The 18,368-nt window shown below is 37.4% G+C and overlaps 1 protein-coding gene across 1 annotated transcript; it reads right to left on the minus strand.

Moving 5' to 3' along the window:
* Window positions 1-1,224: 1,224 nt before the first annotated feature.
* LOC132301759 (uncharacterized) lies at window positions 1,225-1,707 on the minus strand. Its single transcript, XM_059798987.1, has one exon. It carries the CDS (start codon window positions 1,705-1,707, stop codon window positions 1,225-1,227), a length of 483 nt encoding a protein of 160 aa, XP_059654970.1.
* Window positions 1,708-18,368: the final 16,661 nt, after the last annotated feature.

Raw genomic sequence — 18,368 nt, forward strand, 5'->3', positions numbered from 1 at the left:
TACACATAGACATGCATCAACATCACAAAACTAAGAGATAGACACATGAACATCTATTCTAGCATACATAGATATATGGATAGAATGAAATGATCAATTGGAAGTATTAATCAACACAAATCATTATAAGAACAAGATTCATATATAAATCAAGTGTCAAGAGAATATTATAACACCAATCCCCTCAAAATACAAAGCATTAAGGTCTAGAAGGCATGCTTAGGGCTAACTCTAGCCCCAAGAAGATGTTTAGCCACTAATTGATGTAGTCATCCAACCCTCAAGGACTATCTCGATAATAGAAATGCTCTTCTCCTTGATAGAAACCCTAGAAGAATGGAAGAACTCCTAAAATAGTGTATGTCTCTCTAAGCTCTAGCCTCTTCTCCAAGATATGTGATTCTATAATGTCATATGAGATATGTTAGTTATGATGTAAAAATGGCTCAAAATCCTTATATAGGAAGCTCAAGTGTTACACCAAATGGTCAGGTCTCGTGCACTAGGGTCCCTTTATTGATTACACCATGAGCCATCTTTTAATGAGCTGGACTCTGTTTTAATTCGGACTTAAGGAGGTTCGATCGATCGAATTCAGATGAGATCGATCAAATTGTGGCCAGATCCATTGAATTAAGGCCAGATCGATCAATTCTTGGTGGTGCCTTTTTAGAATACGATAAATCTCTAAGAGATTTTGGGAAAAAGATAAAAGTGGTAGATGGGGATAAAATCAAGGAAGTTCGATCGATCTGAAGAAAGTTAGATCGATTGAAGATGGAAATTCTTTGAGGATAAGGACAAGGGGTCTGATCCATCTTGGTGAGGTAAGATCGATCAATGTGAGATCGATCGAAAGTATTCCTGATTGATCGAAGATTGCTGATTTCCACCACTTTGCTCCATTCTTCCATTCAGCTTGAGATTGCTTCTTTTATCCTCTAATTTAGCCTAATTGACTTATTTTGGGGATAAACACCTGAAAAGGGCAATAACATGAAATTAGTATAAGACGGGAAAGTAAGATAGATAAAGATCCTAGAATACCCGAGCTTAAGGGCTTTAAATGCACACTTTTCAGCGCTCATCAGAGACCCTTTCAAATTTGAGGCCCTAAGGGACCGTTTAGGTTCCTATGCCCAGGCCGACCTTAATAATTGGTGGTTCTCTCTAGTTTTTTTTTTTTTTTTTTTTTCCCTGGCATACAATATAACAATAAAGACACTAACAACCAGCTGCAATCCTGTCTAATTCCATCAACCGCAAGAGCTCTGGAGGGTAATAGGAAAGAATCCAATCCGCGCCCAAAGCACCATTTGACATAAATGCAAGAAAATGAGCAACTCTGTTTTCATCCCATCGAATATAACTCACTGAATACCTTGGAAAAGAGTTCAACATTAAGGAAATGTCATAAGTCAATGAAGCAATCTTAATGGGGAATGCATACAAACCAGACAAGACATCAAGAACAATCTTAGCATCCAATTCAAATAACATAGCCAGGAAATTAAACTCCTGCGCCCAACAAATTGCCTTTTGAAAGCAAAAAGTTTTCGCCACCAAAGTCGATGAAGAAGGAAAAGGTTTAAAGACCACAACCCAGACAATGTCTCCATAAGAATCTCTAAACACAACACCACCACCAACTATCATTGCATCCTTAGAGAAACTAGCATCCACGTTACATTTAATAACCCCCTCCATTGGCTAACACCATAGATTATCCAACACTCTTGGTGACGGTTTCTGCAAAATAGTTCCACACCTTTGCTGCACCTCCATAAATTCCCAGAATCGTTCCACAGCCAGGGTACTAACCCTCAATAGAGACCAAAATTCATTTTCAATTTATTTTTATTTTTATTTTTATTTTTTTATAAAAAATTTTGGCCATCCAGATATTCCAACAGCAAAAAGACACCACGCCTAACAAAAATTGTGTATTAAATGGAGAACATACCTATGTAGACAGATGATTCCACCAATCTGAAAATGATAAAGGATGCCCCCATGTGAAGTCCAAGCGTACAGGGGATAACTTCCAAATCTGAATTGCATGAGAGCATCTGAAAAAAAGATGAAGAATATCCTCATCTTCCAATCCACAGCGAGGGCATGAAGGATCATCTAAACAGTTTATGCTAACAAGGGTTTTCCCTGTAAAATGACGTCATGACAACACCTCCATAAAAAAAGTTTCACTTTTGATGGAATTTTACATTTCCATAGCAAATGCCATGGCACCCAAGCACCTTGGTGACAAACCACACGAACCTTCTTACTACGACTTGAAACCTGAAATAGAGCAAAAGCCAATTGGTATTGTAACAGCCCGAATTTCAAGAACCCAGAGCGTTAGCGAGTAACCTTAAACCCAACCCGATATTGAGTTCGAAATGCGGAATCGAAAACAAAACAAAAAAAAAAAAAAAGAGGTCAATAGAGGTAAATACCACCTCTAGGACAACAATATAGTCTCATAAGAAGTCTTAAGACAAAATTCGAAGACAAAAGCGGAAGCTAAGGTCAAAACGAACAAAATACTAAAGGTAAAATGTTACCTAAAGCATTAGGAAATATAACTCTAAACAAGTCAAATTAAATGATCTTAATCCAAACTAAACAATTTGAGACATCCAAAGAGTTCCTAAGACTCAAAGTCAAGGTTTCCCAAAAGTACCCCGTCTCGGTCAAGTGATATCTCGACACTGTCCCACTAAAATGCATATATCTCTCAGTAGGTTTGGAACATGAATATGGGATTGGTACCATTGGAAATCTAACTCAAAATCCTTGAGTCTAGACTTAAGAATAACCTAATTTGGATATGAAATGAGGGAGTTATGACTGTTTTAAGATCAGGTGAAAAATTTATCCAACGCATGAACAGTAATGCCACATTCTGCCCAAACACTTAAAGTAGGCTCCCGTAATTGTTTTCCAAGGTTTAAATTGAATATACGGTGTCCAAATACACCCAAATGACCCCGAAATATCCCGAAGTGGTCGGTTCGATTGTAAAAAAAAAAAAAAAAAAAAAAAAAAAAAAAAAAAAAAATTGGTGGATGAATTGTAACTATGACCAATGTTTCAAAAGAGAAAACCCAATTTTTTGTATATTGCTCCTCCTTACCCAAAAATGATGCCTAATGCCGCTAGGGTCAATCCCAAGTAAAATTAAGCATTAAATGATATACACACTCATCAAAATACATGAAATAACACAAATACATATTTTGATACAAAAAGGGTCCTTTAAACATGCATAGAGAAAACAAAGTGGCCCCTTTAGCCTCAATTACATTGTTTTGAACCCTATTGACATACATCCTTGAAAGTAAAATATAGTAAGCTTACAATACCAAGATATAAAATATATCATTGAGTGTACAATTCCAAATTGCACATTGAATTACATATACGATAAAATGTAAACATAATGAATCGAAACATGTCATTAACTCTGATTGTTGTCCCAAGCAACTCCTTTCCTAAAAAATGTTTGTATAATAGGAGGTGAGCACAGCCGCTCATTAAGGAATGGATTATATAAGTAAATATGTCCTCCGAAATCCCAAGGGCATACAAGAAATGCTCGGTATCCTAAGGATGAAGGGTCATACAACCTAAAGCCGAAGCTTCATGAAATAAAAATGAGATTATACACCCTAACTATAATTTTCGTAGCATGATAGTCTGACTCAACTCAACTAGTCACATAATCAAATCATGCATTAAAATACTAAGTTGTCAAATAATAACCACAAAGAACCATGAACCGAATAAGGCACATTATCACATAATGGCTACCACGAAACTATAACCATAACGAAATCCATATGATCCCATAAATTATGAACTCAATGCAACCCATGAACGTCACTATGATGCAACTCACAACTATAACTCCATGATGCAAAATAATGTTGTGCCGGAATCAAATTCTGCACCTAGAAACAAATGAGTGCCCTTCTGCACTCTACGGATAACATCTATCCATCAAATGTAATATATATCATGAATGTCGTGCTATGCACCTAATATACCCATAAACCCAATGATAACTGATAAGTGCTCAATGTTGCACATTTTAGCACCTAAGTTATGGTATTTTAGTCCATTCATCTATCTTACCTTCCCGTTTTAGTTCTAATTTGTTTTTTTTGTCTATTTCAAGTCAATAAGGTTCAAACAGGCTAAAAAGAGCCTATTAGCTCCTTTTTGGAGTCAAGAAGAAAATCTGGAAAAAGTCAAAAACAAAATGCACTAGAGTATCTTCGATCGATCGAAGGTACTCCACGATCGATCGAAGTCTTCTCGATCCATCGAAGTTAAGGTGATGCCAGCTCAGTGGATAAGGTCGCCAGGTGTCAAGATATTTATGCCACGTTAGCTGTGATACCCCCGGATTTCTGAATGTGGGTTGTCCAGGCCCACGCCCGAATACCCGAGGATATCAAAACAAATGGCAATAATCACACACAAAATATAAATATGATTAACAAGAATATATAAAATGCGGGAAAAAAACTAAAATGATAAACCAATAACTTTCATTAATAAACAAATTCCTCTGATAAAAGTAATCCTCCAAACAATAATACAACATAGGAATCCATACTATGTGGACCCCTAGAAAATCCCGATTGAACAAACTGATCTAAAAAGGAAAACCAAAACTAAAACATAGCTAATAGTCCTACATAGTCAGAAGGGTGAGTGACTGTCTCTGCTTAGCACGAACAAGCTCTAAAACTGGTACCGTCCAATACCTGAAAAATAATAGTGGGTCAGGCCCACGAACAAGTTCTATTCTACTGCAATCCAAACAGAGACTCATACGCATATACATCCTAGACAATCCCAACAATAGCTATATAGTCCATAACTATATATATATATATATATATATATATATATATATATCCACACTAAAGGACTCTCACTAGACTACAAAGGGGGTCTCAACCTGAGTAGAGGCAACATACAAAATGCACCTGAAGTGGGCATGTGTAACTGAGCCTAACAGGGTATACCTCTATCATCATAGCCAGTTATACATTCTAATGCATATACGCTTTCAAACCATCGATCCTGAGACTCAATCTCATATCGAGGTACCTGATGATCACTAAAAAGTGCGTATTTAAACCCCTTAAGCTTAGGCATTCTAGTACATTTATCTATCTTACTTTACCATTTTAGATTGATTTCGTATTATTTCCATTTTCAGGCACTTATCCCAAAAATAAGCTAACTCAGCCAATAAGAGCTTAATTGAAGCAATTCTGGGATTAATCAAAGAAAGGAGCAAAGTGGAGAAAGAAGGAAGCAAATGAAGCCAAATGTGGCAAGTAGCAAAGTTCAATCGATCTAAGTTCAAGGTTCGATCGATCGAACAATGATCGATCTCAGCACTTCAAGATAGATCCAAGCCGTGACCCAAAAGCATAAAGTTCCAAAAGTTCGATCAATCCAACACCATCCTTCGATCGATCGAACACTTTTGTCCTTATTCAAATGATTGATCATATCCACAGCTGTACCACCCACTAACCACTTTTGTTCTTTTCCCACAAATATCTCGGATTTGTCTTTTTCCAAAAAGCTCAGCCAGTTGGATCGATCCAGCCTAAGTTCGATCGATCTCACTTACTTTTGATCGATCCAAGTTCAAGGTTCGATCGATCGAACTTCCTCTAGTGCAAAAAAGTTAAAATTCCATCTCATTGAAAGTTGTCCTTTATACAATCATTAGGGAATATTGTGTGCATGACCCCATCTCATTTTGGGTGTCATTTTGACCTACCTATATAAGGATAAGGATTGCTTTTTCAAAGAGAGCCAACATTATTTTCATATCATCTCTTGGAGGGGAAGTTTGGAGGAGGAGGAGGCTAGAGACACCATTGGAGACTCTTCATTAACAAGGAGCAGATTTCAACCATGGAATTAGCCCTTGAGGGTTGGAGCATCATCACCATGAGTGGCTAGACATCCTCTTGGGGCTAGAGTTAGCCCCAAGCATGCTTTCTATATCTTAATCTTGTGTATTATTGAGGGATTAGTGTTGTAATTGATGTTTTGACACTTTGATATATATATAGATCTTGTTTATTCAATGATTTATGTGGTTTAATGCTTCCAATTGGTCATTTCATTTTATCCATATGTCTATGTATGCTAGAATAGATGTTCATGTGCTTATCTCTAGATTTTGTGTTATTGATGCATGTCTATGTGTATTGATGCTATAGATTTAGAGATTGTTAAAACATTGTGCTTAAAAAAATGCTTTTGTGATTCTCTTGATGGTTCATGCTTATCTCTTGATGGATTGTGCCTCTCCCCTAGCTTATTTTCATGCTAGTAGTGTAGATGTAGTGTAGTTGTAGTGTAGTGTTAAATGGGAGGACAATCTATGCTTGTTGTTTGATGATCCAAGCTTTTGAATGCAATTAGCATATGTCTCTATCCTTGTGTTGTATTTGGATTGTGAGCTTAATGAAAGGATTAATGACTTATTTTGATTTATTGTGCCTTTCACAAATTGTTTAGACAATATATGCTTTATAGCTTAGATATATTGTGTCTTTTACATGATGTTTAGACAATACATACTTAACTAGTCATTCTTGCTTTTGGAACAACCAAATACACACATACCAATATTGCAACCCACTATTTGCCCTCATTAATCACTTATCAATGATAGAGAAATGCATTGCTTGGTGGTGATTTCTAAACCCCAAGATCGATCTCTCTCTCTCTCTTACTTACTCTTAATTGCACTCTTTTGCTATTACTTAGTTTAATTTAGTTGCTCTTTAATCAACCAACTAACCAATTATTTGATCACTTGACCTACTAGCCCTAATTGTGATTCCACGACATTGCTCGATCCTTACAGTCCCTTGGGACGATCCCTACTCACTCTTGCTATGTTAGTAGTAGTGTTGGTAGTGGTTTTTATAAATTTAAATTTGACCCAAAAGGCTTTTCTTGAACCGCACATTCACTACATCAATTTGGCATATATATCAAGCGGCACCATCAAATTTTGGCGCCGTTGCCGGGGACTTGTTGATTAGATTTGGCAACGTCGGATTTGTGGAATTGATTAGGATTAGTACTCTTTTGATCGTGTTTTTACTTTATTTTTATTTTTCTTTTTAGTTACTTATTGTGTTATTCTTACTTAACTAGGTGCATTGTTGGAGAGGAAGCAAGCAAATGAGCCATTGAGCATTCAATTCAAGCAAGCAGGGAAAGGAAAAATGCTAAAAACTTTAAAAAAAAAAAAAAAAAAATTTGCTAAGCTAAGCTTTAATATTTGGAGTTGAAGTGCTAAAGGACCTTTGTAAGATTTTCTTTACTCAATCCCTTAGTTAAATCGTCTGTAACGACCCGGTCATATGCCTCCCTTTCCTTTTTCCTGAAATTTTACGAATGAATTTTTTTCGTTTAATTTTCTTTTCTGAGCTCTGTTTCGTGTCGCTTAGTGTCATCTCGAGTGCTCGGAATTGGTTCCTGAGACTCTTTTTCGTGGATTGACAACTTCCTTTGAGGACCGAGTCATTTTCACATTTTTCATTTTTCGATACTATACGCTATTTCGTCCTTTTCCCTATTCTGTCTTATCTTCGTTTGTCAGTTTTTGGCACAACATCATTTCTCATGTTCGAAGTTGGTTTTCGACTTCACGTGCCTTCATCTTGAGTGGTTTTATCGAAATACGTATCTTTACTTTTGCAAGAAAATACTTTGGTTGCTCCCGGTGCCCACAGGGGCATGGATGCACAATTCTTTATAATCTTTTTCATTTCTTGAGGTGTTTTTCGTAAATATCTTTTGAAGATATTTTATTTCAGGGGCATCTAAGAAAAAATCTTTTGGAAGATATTTTCATTCTGGGGCAGTTTCGTAGTTAACTCTTTTTGTAGGGGCCATTGTGCAATTAATGAAAGTTATTGCAAAATGTCTTGTTTTGAGACTGGATCCTCGTACAGGATTCATTTTCACATTTCGTCGAGTTGTGTACTCTTGGAATTTCCTCCTGGTCGATGTTTTCCAGTTTCAGGGTTTCTGGTCCTAGTTTGGGCCAAACTTGTTTTGGGCATAACTTTCTATTTGGGACTCAGTGTTTGACGCCGTTTCTTCCGTTGTTCATATTTTATCATTTTGAATCTTTTTCGTTCAGAAAGTTTTGTCATTTGAGCGCGTCTGCTCAAATTTTACTTTTTCAAACCCGGCGGGCCCGTTCAAGGCACTTTTTGAGATTTCTATAAAAGGGGGGTGAGATATTTCATTTTTCATCTTCTCCCCTCTTTATGCATGACCTGGAGCTCCCATGGCAGCCCAAGGGGTGCTGCCATCTTCTCTCTCCTCTGTTGGTTCACTTTTCCTTGATGGAAAGTCTTCGGCCTTAACGTTTGTTGTTCCCCTCGCCGTACTCTACCTTTCCCCCTTATTAGAATTCATTTTAGACCATTTATTGAGTTTGGTTTTGAGGTCAAGTTATGATTTTGATAGGGCTTTTATGGGGGTTATGTTTACGACGTTGTCCCCGACAAAACCTAGTAGTTTCGTCGGATTCGGAGCCATTCCATTTTTTATGGCTTTTGAGATTTTCATCTCAAATTGAGGTAGGAGATGTTCTAGGTTTAAATTCTTGTTATATAGCATGCTTGTGATGCTTATACTACTTGTTTCCATGATTAAATATAAAATCTAGAGATTTTATTATTTATTTTTCTTGTACAGGATCTAATTTTCCCGGTTGCTCATGACTTAGTTTAAACATGTAGCATGATTTTTTATTGCCCCTTGATATGCTCATTGTCGTGTATTAAAATTGGAACATTTGAATAAGTATTAAAGATTTTATTTAATATTTATCTTAGGTGAAAGATTAATTCACATGGCCTTAACTGGCTTGAAATTAATATGTGTTAGCATATTATATTAGGCCTTAGCATGCTCTTCAACATAGTTGAATTTGAAAGTAATTGGAGGTGTTTTGAAAATTAGTAATTATTAATTAATTTGCCCCGAGTGCACTATTCACTCAATTTGAATTCCGACTTGATATTCTTGATCTACATGCCATATAGCTTCACATATATTTGATTTAGAATATTCGGTGAGGTTTTAAAACCTTTCATTTAAATAATTTCCTTGTTTAAGATTTAATCCTCATGGTGATATACAACTTGGAATTGTATTGTGGTATGCTAGAAAATTAAGCTTTGGTGTGGTTGTTCACATATATTAAATTGGGATTAATTGCATGAGAATTGCAACCTTTATTTTATATTTAACTTTAGTGAAAGTTTAATTTACATAGGTGTAACTTGCATGAAATAAGCTTATAATGTGATATTACATTAGTCCTTGGCATGTTCTCTAAGATATGTTAAATCGAGAGCATTTGGTTAAGTTTGAAAATCTAGAGATTTTAATTAAAAGAATTAATTAAAATCTATTTTGTGGTCCCATTAGCTTAATTAAGATTTTAACTTGATATTTGTATTGGCCATGACTTGTTTACTAGTATATATTAATTGTGGACCATTTGAAGTAGCTTTAGAACCTTAGTAATTAAATTAGCATGATTTAATTAGAGTTCTACTTTGTTGTTCCAATAACCTAATTGAGTTTTAGAATCGATATATGTGATGACCATGCCATGTTCTTTAATATGTATTAATTTGAGGTTATTTGGAATTGAATTAGAATCTAGGGAATTTAATTATTTTTATTTAATTAAATTCTATCAAATTGAGCCATGGATTTAATTATGTTTGAAAGTCGTTTCTATATCAAAATCCTGGAAATGGACTTGTTGTATATTCATTTGGTTATGTTTTGAGCATTGGATAACATAGTTGCTATGTTTATACTCATGAGAATATTTTTTCCTTATTGAATATATTGTTGCCTTGTGTAATGATTTACACACTTCATGTTTAACATCTTTCATTCATAGCGTGTAACGAATCGCACACTGAAGATTCGGCATTCATCATATCATATTAGTTGTGGATTTAGAGCATGTATTGTATATGTTTCCAAATTTGGTTGTGCTTGGTAGATAGTTGATTATCTTGCATATTCCTGTTGATATATGCATTGTTGCACAACTTGTTGATTTTGGAAACTTGGGGATGTCATTGTTTGACTATGGCTAGGACGTGGTTCTAGTACAGGGGATAGTCCCTCTATATGGTCTAGCGCGCATATAGGGAGGTTACCCATGGGCTAGTAACCCTAAAATAACTATGTTATCGGTCTGATCTGGCGTGACGTCCGAGTATCCACTTTGTTTGACTTCGCATTTCATTTTCAAGTTGATAACTAGATGATGTTGTAACTTGTTGTTTCTTATTTGTCATTTCATTTTAAGTTACAGGATGTTAACTTTGCGAAATTGTGCTTTATGCGTTGTATTGGAAGTTCCAATGTTGGTTAAATTGCATCGATATTGAAAATCATGTTTTGACATTCTAATAAAGCTTAGGATTGATCCTATTGATTCATTTATAACATAGACGTTAGGTGGCATGAACCACTACTGTTATTTTGTGCTTTAGATTCGAAGTTGATGGCTTTGAGAACTTAAACCTTGTTGCATTGTATAACATGCTCTTTTGTTGTTGAATTGCATGGATAATATGATTCTTGTTAACTTGTATTCAAATATGCTTTTGTCATGTTATATGGATTACTCTAGACCTAGTTCAATTGTATTAAAAATGCAATTCATGTTAATCTATGCTCAAGCATTCTTCTTGTCGTGTTCTTTGGATTATCCCAACCATGATTCTTTTCATACACGTATGTATATCATGATTCTTGTTGCTTAGACTCTAAGGTAGCTTAGGATGCTCCCCGAGTCTCACTTGGACATAGACGTTAGGTGGCATGAGCCCCTTTAACATGTTTCACCTTAAGGTGATAAATTTGTACAATGCTAAGTCGATGCATGCTCATCTCCTATGAGTAGCTTTATGTTACTCACCCCTACGATACTGGGGCATCTTTCAGGTATGAAGACTTGGTTCATGACGCTTAACATTCCTTGGATGTCGTGTAGCTTTCAAGTTTCCATTTCATGCAAATGTTAGCATGAAATGTCATTTTGTAGACTTATATGTCAAAATATGTATATTTGATTCCATGTATGCAATGTGTACTTAAGTACACTCCTTTCAATGTATTTGATATGTATGAGATGAGACCGGAGGCTAATGACATGTATATTGTATTCTATGTACTTTTTAACTTCATGAAATATTGTGAAAATTTTGAAAAATCGCAAGTCATTGCTTCACCATGGTTGCATCGGGTGTGGGAATTCCATTCTCATTCTTTCATATGGTCTTATTAATCTTGTATGATGTGTGGCTAAGGGCGAAATGGTCATTTGACCCCGTTTTGTATTTTTGGATTCCGAGTTTTCATTCCAAGTTCCATTTTTGCTTTTTTACCCGTTGGGGGGTTAGATTTTGTATCGGTGGTATTTTTAAGTCGTGGACCATTGTAGCACGTCCAAATAAGTAAGTTACGTTTGCGTGCATGGTCGTTTCCGGGCTAAACCTTATCGTTTGTGTTTTGAGCCTCTTGTGAATTCATTCCACACTTTTTTTGCATATTCTAATCTAGGGGCATTATAGACTTTTCACAGTGGTTTTATTTTCTTCGTTCAACATGGTTGAATAGAAAACATGATTTTAGGGGGGGTTTCTTTTCTGTGTTTTTCCAGAAAATGTCGTCTTGATATCGGAAATCGCTTACGAAGTTCAGCTCTCAGTTTTTCAACATAGCTGCTTTTTGGACCTCCATGACCAGATTTCATGGAGGGGCTTTTCGGGCATTCTACATTGAGTTTTTTTTTAAATGCTCCACATGTCACATAGAAAACTCAATTTTGAGGGGGGTTTCTTCTTTGTGTTTTTGCAAAAAAGTACATCTAGGCCTCCAAATTCAGCCTCTGTTCTGGACTTTTCTGAAAAATAACCCCATAGCAGCTTTATGGGCTGCTGCTGCCAGCCATGGTGCACCCAGTGTGCACACGGCGTGCATGGGCGTGCGCATGGGCATGCGCATGGGGCTGTCATGGCCCCTCGTCGGGCCGCCGCGACGTCAACTCTTCTTTTGGGCTTTTCTCCTTCGTCCGGACTCCAATTCGAGTGAATTTTTTTTGAACTTGATTAATTTTTTGCTATCTTTCTAACGGTGTGCTCGGTTGCACCCGGTTCTTCTTGGATAATTAACAGTTTACCTTTTTTGCCTTAATTGCTCGTTTTTCTTCGTCATGCCGTTTCTCTTTCGTCCGGACTCTGAATCATGCGATTCTTGAGTCCATCTTGATTAGTTTTTCGTTGTCCTTCCAGCGGTGTGCTCGGTGGCACCCGAATCTACAGTTTTTAGAAATGACTATTTTGCCCCTGGGGGCTTATTTGTCATATTTTTGATCTTTTGCTTCCGCATCAGTTCTTGTTGAGTTCCACGACCTCATGGAAGGTCACTTTGACTTCTTAGAGTCTTATTTTCTATTTTCGCTTCCGCATTCGGATCCGTTATCAGATTATCCTTACGGTTCATCACAGGACACGCTGGCTTAAAAACCAGGGTCATCACATCGTCGGCCTGCGTGGAGGCTTATTTTTTATTGTCTTGCATCATTGAGTTAAAGTGTGGGAGTATGAATTTAATGTTTGTGGAAGAAGTCTAATTGCATTGTTGTGAAGGCATAGTGTTTGTCATTCTTTGTGTTTGTTGTGTTTTGTATTGTGTATGCATGGGCGTCGTTCATTGAGACCAACTCTTGCCCCTCTTGATTTGCATCTTGAATCTATCGTTAGAAATCCTAAGGGAAGAGGAAGTTCAAATAGAGCCAATCTTTCAATGGATGACCATAATGATAATCATGTTGAGGACATTGGTCACATAGACCAACAAGGTATCCTTCATCCCAATGTACACAATGAGAATCCTTCATCCCAATGTATACAATGAGAACATACAAGTACCATTAGGCATGCCTAGGCCATTCATTCACCAACCACCACAACAACAAGGCCAAGTTCCATATGGAATGCCAAGGCCAATGTATGCTCCACAACCTCCCATCAACAATCAAGGAATTCAAAACCAAGTTGTTCATGTTGCACCTCAAGTAGCTAACCCACCTTTTGCTTTAAGAGATCACTATGTGCCTAATTAATACAATGCACCTACATGCATCCAATTGCCTCCATTTAGAGCACATCATTATGAAATTAAGCCATAAAGCATTCAAATGCTTCCTAACTATCATGGACTTCCAAGTGAAGAACCTTACAAGCATTTGGATGAGTTTCTTGAAGTATGTTTCACCGTAAAATATACGAAAATCCCGGAAGAGGTTTTAAGACTCAAACTTTTTCCATTCACCTTAAAAGACAAGGCAAAGTATTGGTTTAACAATCTTAGGCCTTTTTCAATCACTTCTTGGGCAGAAATGCAACAAGAGTTCTTGAAGAAGTACTATCCGGTTTCTCAGACCAATGCCATGAGGACCTCAATTCAAGAATTGTCACATGGGGATGGAGAAACATTTCATGAGGTATGGGAACGCTTCAATGAATTGCTTAAGAAGTGTCCACATCATGACATGCCCAAATGGCAATTAGTTCAATACTTCTTTGATAGTTTCTCGGACAACTATAAGGGTATGGTTGATGCTTCCATGGGTGGCTCATACATTGATAGGCATGAGGATGACATGTGGCGTCTCTATGAAAGCATGAGTGAAAATTCTTTGCGTAGAACACTATCATCCAAGAATGGTAGAAATTCACAAGGTAGGAAGAGTGTTGGCTTACATCAAGTCGAATATTCAAATGAAATAGCCGCCGAAATGAAGTCTTTGTCTCAAAGGTTTGATCAATTTTTTATTAACCAAAACTCGGTGAACCAAGTATCTTCCTTCCCTAACCATTCTCATCGTGCATCAAATGAAACATGTATGACTTGTTCTAGTGTTCTTCATTCTACTTCTCATTGTCCTCATGGACAAGTGCAAAGTGAACCTAATGAACAAGTCAATATGGCTTTTGTGGACCAAGGGAACAATCCTTATGGTACTCACTACAATCCAAGTTGGAGGAATCATCCGAATTTCTTTTGGAAAAACAAAGAAGAGGGCTCAAACCTTTCCCAAGGCGGTTTTTAAGGGAAGTACATTCCACCTCCACTTCAAAACCAAGGATCTCAAGGTTATAGACCCTATCAATCATAAGGGAATCAATTTGGTAATTCTCATTTTCCCAACCAATCCTATTCCCAAGGTAATACTAGAAGTCCCGCCTTTGAAGAGAAAGTTTTGAATGCTTTGGGCACTTTAGAGGCTAACACTCAATTGCTTCATTTTCACTCTCAATCTATTGCAAAACTAGAAACCCAAGTAGGGCAAATAGCAAGCACTCTTAATACAAAAGAGAAGGGAAAGATGCCTATAAATGCCCCACCTAAGCAACAATGTGTTGTGGAAACCCATTCCTCATCGGAAGGCCACGCCATTGAACATGTTAATGCGGTGACTACCTTGTGGAGTGGTAGGATTGTGAACAATCAAGTTGGAATGTCTAATGAAGAGAATGAACCGGTGTAACCTCAATCTGTCACCCGTCCCGTTTCACATCCCATTCCTCCTTCATTGCATATACATGACCTTGTAGATGAGAAAGTCTTAAAAGATGTGTTTAAAAAAGAAGTTTTGAAAAAGGTTTTATTGAAAAATGATTTGAAAACTTCTTGTGTTGAAGAGAGTTCAAAAGAAATTTTTGAAAAAGTGTTTGAACCAAAGGTTCCATTTCCGGATGCCTTAAAAGGATCCATTTCAAAAGACAAGCAAAAGGCAAAAACCAATGAAATTATGGAAATGTTTAGGCAAGTGAATGTTAATTTTCCACTATTTGATGCAATCAAGCAAATTTCGGCTTATGCCAAATTCTTGAAAGACTTATGCACCCAAAAGCGGAAGAACAAGAGCCAAGCACCAAGAAAAGTGGTTTTGACTGAGTAAGTAAGCTCAATTTTGCAACATAACACTCTTCCAAAGTTTAAGAACCCCGGTTCACCCACTACATCATGTATTATTGGTGATCATATCATTAATCGGGCGCTTCCTGACTTAGGAGCAAGTGTTAATCTTCTTCCATACTCAGTTTATGTCAAATTGGGCTTAGGTGAATTGAAACTGACGTCGGTAGTTTTGCAACTTACCGACCGATCCATTAAGAAGCCTAGGGGTATAATTGAGTATGTTTTGATAAGGATTGACAAATTCTTCTTCCCGGTTGATTTTGTTGTCATAGACACGGAACCGGTTCCCAATCCTAAGAGCCAAATTCCCGTTATCCTTGGCCGTCCTTTCTTGGCAACCGCTAATGCCAACATCATTGTAGGACGGGGATAATGAAGATTTCATTTGGCCACATGAAGGTGAAGTTGAATATCTTTAATCCCACACCCAATTTATTTGACAAATATAAAAAAGAAGTCAATGTTGTAGATGAATGTCATGATCCTCAATGCCAAGGAAATGAGCTTTTGTGTAAAACCAAAACTTCCAAAGGATCATCTTCAACCTTGTATTCTAAAAGTCTTGTTTCAAACTCTTGCTTTGAAAGGGCATGGAAGCCCAAAGGTTGTAATTGCATAGACAAGGGACCAAAGACGTCTTTTGAGCTTAGTCCAACAAGTTCTTCAAAGAACCATTTGTTGGGCGGAGTTCAAAGCATCTATCACCCCAACAAGGAGGGGATGCATTATAAGATCTTTGATCTGGGGTAAAAGAGCCCAATGTCTTGCTAGAGATGTTAAAGACTAGCAAAACCATTCGTAGGTTGTCAAAACCCTAATCCTCCCCCATTTCTATCTTTCATTTCATTTCTTGCGAAGTCTAGATACTTGTTTTTGGTTCATATGCAATTCAAGGAACTTTAGTGAGGATTGCATAAGCTTTCATGTCATTATTGAGCATTCTACAAAGTTCGATCGATCTCAAACTTGAGTTCGATCGATCGAACTCTACCTGCATCCAAATCACCTCTCTGTCCCATCGTTCGAACCAACTCCAAGATCGATCAAGAGACCTTCGATCGATCCAACTTCCAAGTTCGATCGATCTCATGACTCAACACTTAAAAAAATTTTGAGCCTACATCAACCTGCATATTTCAGCTCTCTGTCTGATCGTTCGAAACTTTCCAAGATCGATCTAAAAGTTCTTCGATCGATCCAACTTCCCAGTTCGATCGATCTCATGTTCCAACACTTAGCCAAATTTTTGAACCAAAAACCTGCATATTTTTGCTCTCTGTCTGATCGATCGAACTCTTATTTCGATCGATCACAAATCTTCATTTCATTATTTTAACTTTAATTTGACTTTTCAACTTTTCAAAAATCCAAAAATATTTTCATTTTTATTTTATTCTATTTCGACTCTCATTTTATTTTGTTTTAATTTTCAACAAGTTTTCAAAAATTCAAAAATATTTTAATTTATTTAGTCTTTAATTAATAAAATTTAAAATAAAAAATTAAAATAAAAAATAAAAATAAAAACACCCAAAAATCCAAAAATACTTTGAAAGGAGTTCATCAAAGTTCGATCGCTCACAACTCATCTTCGATCGATCGAACTAGTCGGGAAATGCTTTTAAAAACAGATCCAAGGGTCTTGAGATCGATAATTTGGATCAATCTCACTCACCAAACCCTAGCCTCTCGTCCCTCTTCACTGTGAATCATCTCTCCTAGCTCCGGCAACTCTTCCGGCAAGATCCAAGTATCTCGAATCTCAGTTCATCTCCATCCTCTTCATCTCAGTTCATCTCCATCCTTTTCATCTCAGATCATCTAAGTTCATTCTCCATTCTCTCGCTCTCTTGAGGTACGATCCGAGACATCCTTCCCTAGATTTGAACTCTCATGAATCAATACTTGTTTCAAATGTCGTAATCATATTGCTCTCATGTTGAATCTTCCATTCTCAAAGCTTTAGCATCCATATATATATATATATATATATATATATATATATCTGTGTGTGTGTGTGTGTGTATATGTGTGCATAGATTTTGGAGATTTTGTTAGATTTAGGTGTTTGGGCCACGTTTGGAGTGCATTTAGGCTTGATTTGTGTTGTTGGAGGGCCCACGAACTCAGTCGTGTGGGCCCCATGCTTCAAAAGTCATAGATCTGTGATTGTTAGGTTTCATCGTCGCACTGTTCGATCGATCGAACAAGTTTTTGATCGATCGAATATTTGCGATCGATCCAACTAATTTTTAATCAATCCAACTTTTGTGATTGATCTCAATTCTTTTTCTGATCGATCGAATTTCACAGATCTCATATACACATTTCATTCATCTTATCTTATGTTCATGCTAACTTATATATGCCAAATGCCTGTGATATTCCACATTGGATGCATTTCATACTCACATTGTTTAGCATGTTTCATATTCTGCCACTTGCATAGAATCATGCAATATTTTGTTTTGTCTATCTTATTTGACATACATGTTTCTATATTGTGCTTTATATTCTATATATGCTAGCACTAACTTTTGAATTTCTATTTGCAGACTATGGCTCGCGTTAAGATGGTAGCATGTAGACACCGTCACGGCTCCAGCCGCAGACTTGACAACGGGGCCGGTCCATCTCATGTCCGGGATCCTAGCCCTGAGCACACACAGAGGAGAGTCCGACAGCGGACTAGGGAGACTGCGCAGCCCTCTCATACAGAGGAGCCATTACACCCTACTCCACCCCAGTTGCCGGCTCATCTAGCATTCACTCCATCACCATCTCCACCACATAGAGGCGCTGAGTAGCCAGCTCAGCTGGCTCTACCTGTTCAACCAGCTCATCTACAGCGTCACAGACTCACACCTCAATATGAACACATGACTATCGAGCACGAGTCAGCATTTAACACTGCATTCTTCTCCAAATCAGTGCTGACTCGATCTACCTATCAGGACATCATTCAGCGGGGCCTCTCAGCTATTCTTGCCCCAATCACAGAGCCGATCTACCCGCGACTGGTACGGTTGTTCTACCAGAACCTCCGACCGTCACCGCTCACTACAGCCGAGCTCATCACCTTTATTGATGGCCATGAGATCACCATTACAGTGGATACTCTAGCCCGTTCGACTCGCTGTCCACATCGGTGCCCGCCCGAGCTACAGGAGAGATATCCCAGGTTCCACAGGCCTTTTTACGCTGATATGGCGATTTTTCTCATAGGTCACCATGCCGGTGGCGAGACCTTCGCCACCTAAACATTCTTGCCGGAT

The sequence above is a fragment of the Cornus florida genome, unplaced genomic scaffold (genome assembly GCF_030987335.1).
Source record: "Cornus florida cultivar Cherokee Brave unplaced genomic scaffold, ASM3098733v1 CherokeeBrave_3.0.0_Hap2_Chr03, whole genome shotgun sequence".
Taxonomy (NCBI): domain Eukaryota; kingdom Viridiplantae; phylum Streptophyta; class Magnoliopsida; order Cornales; family Cornaceae; genus Cornus; species Cornus florida.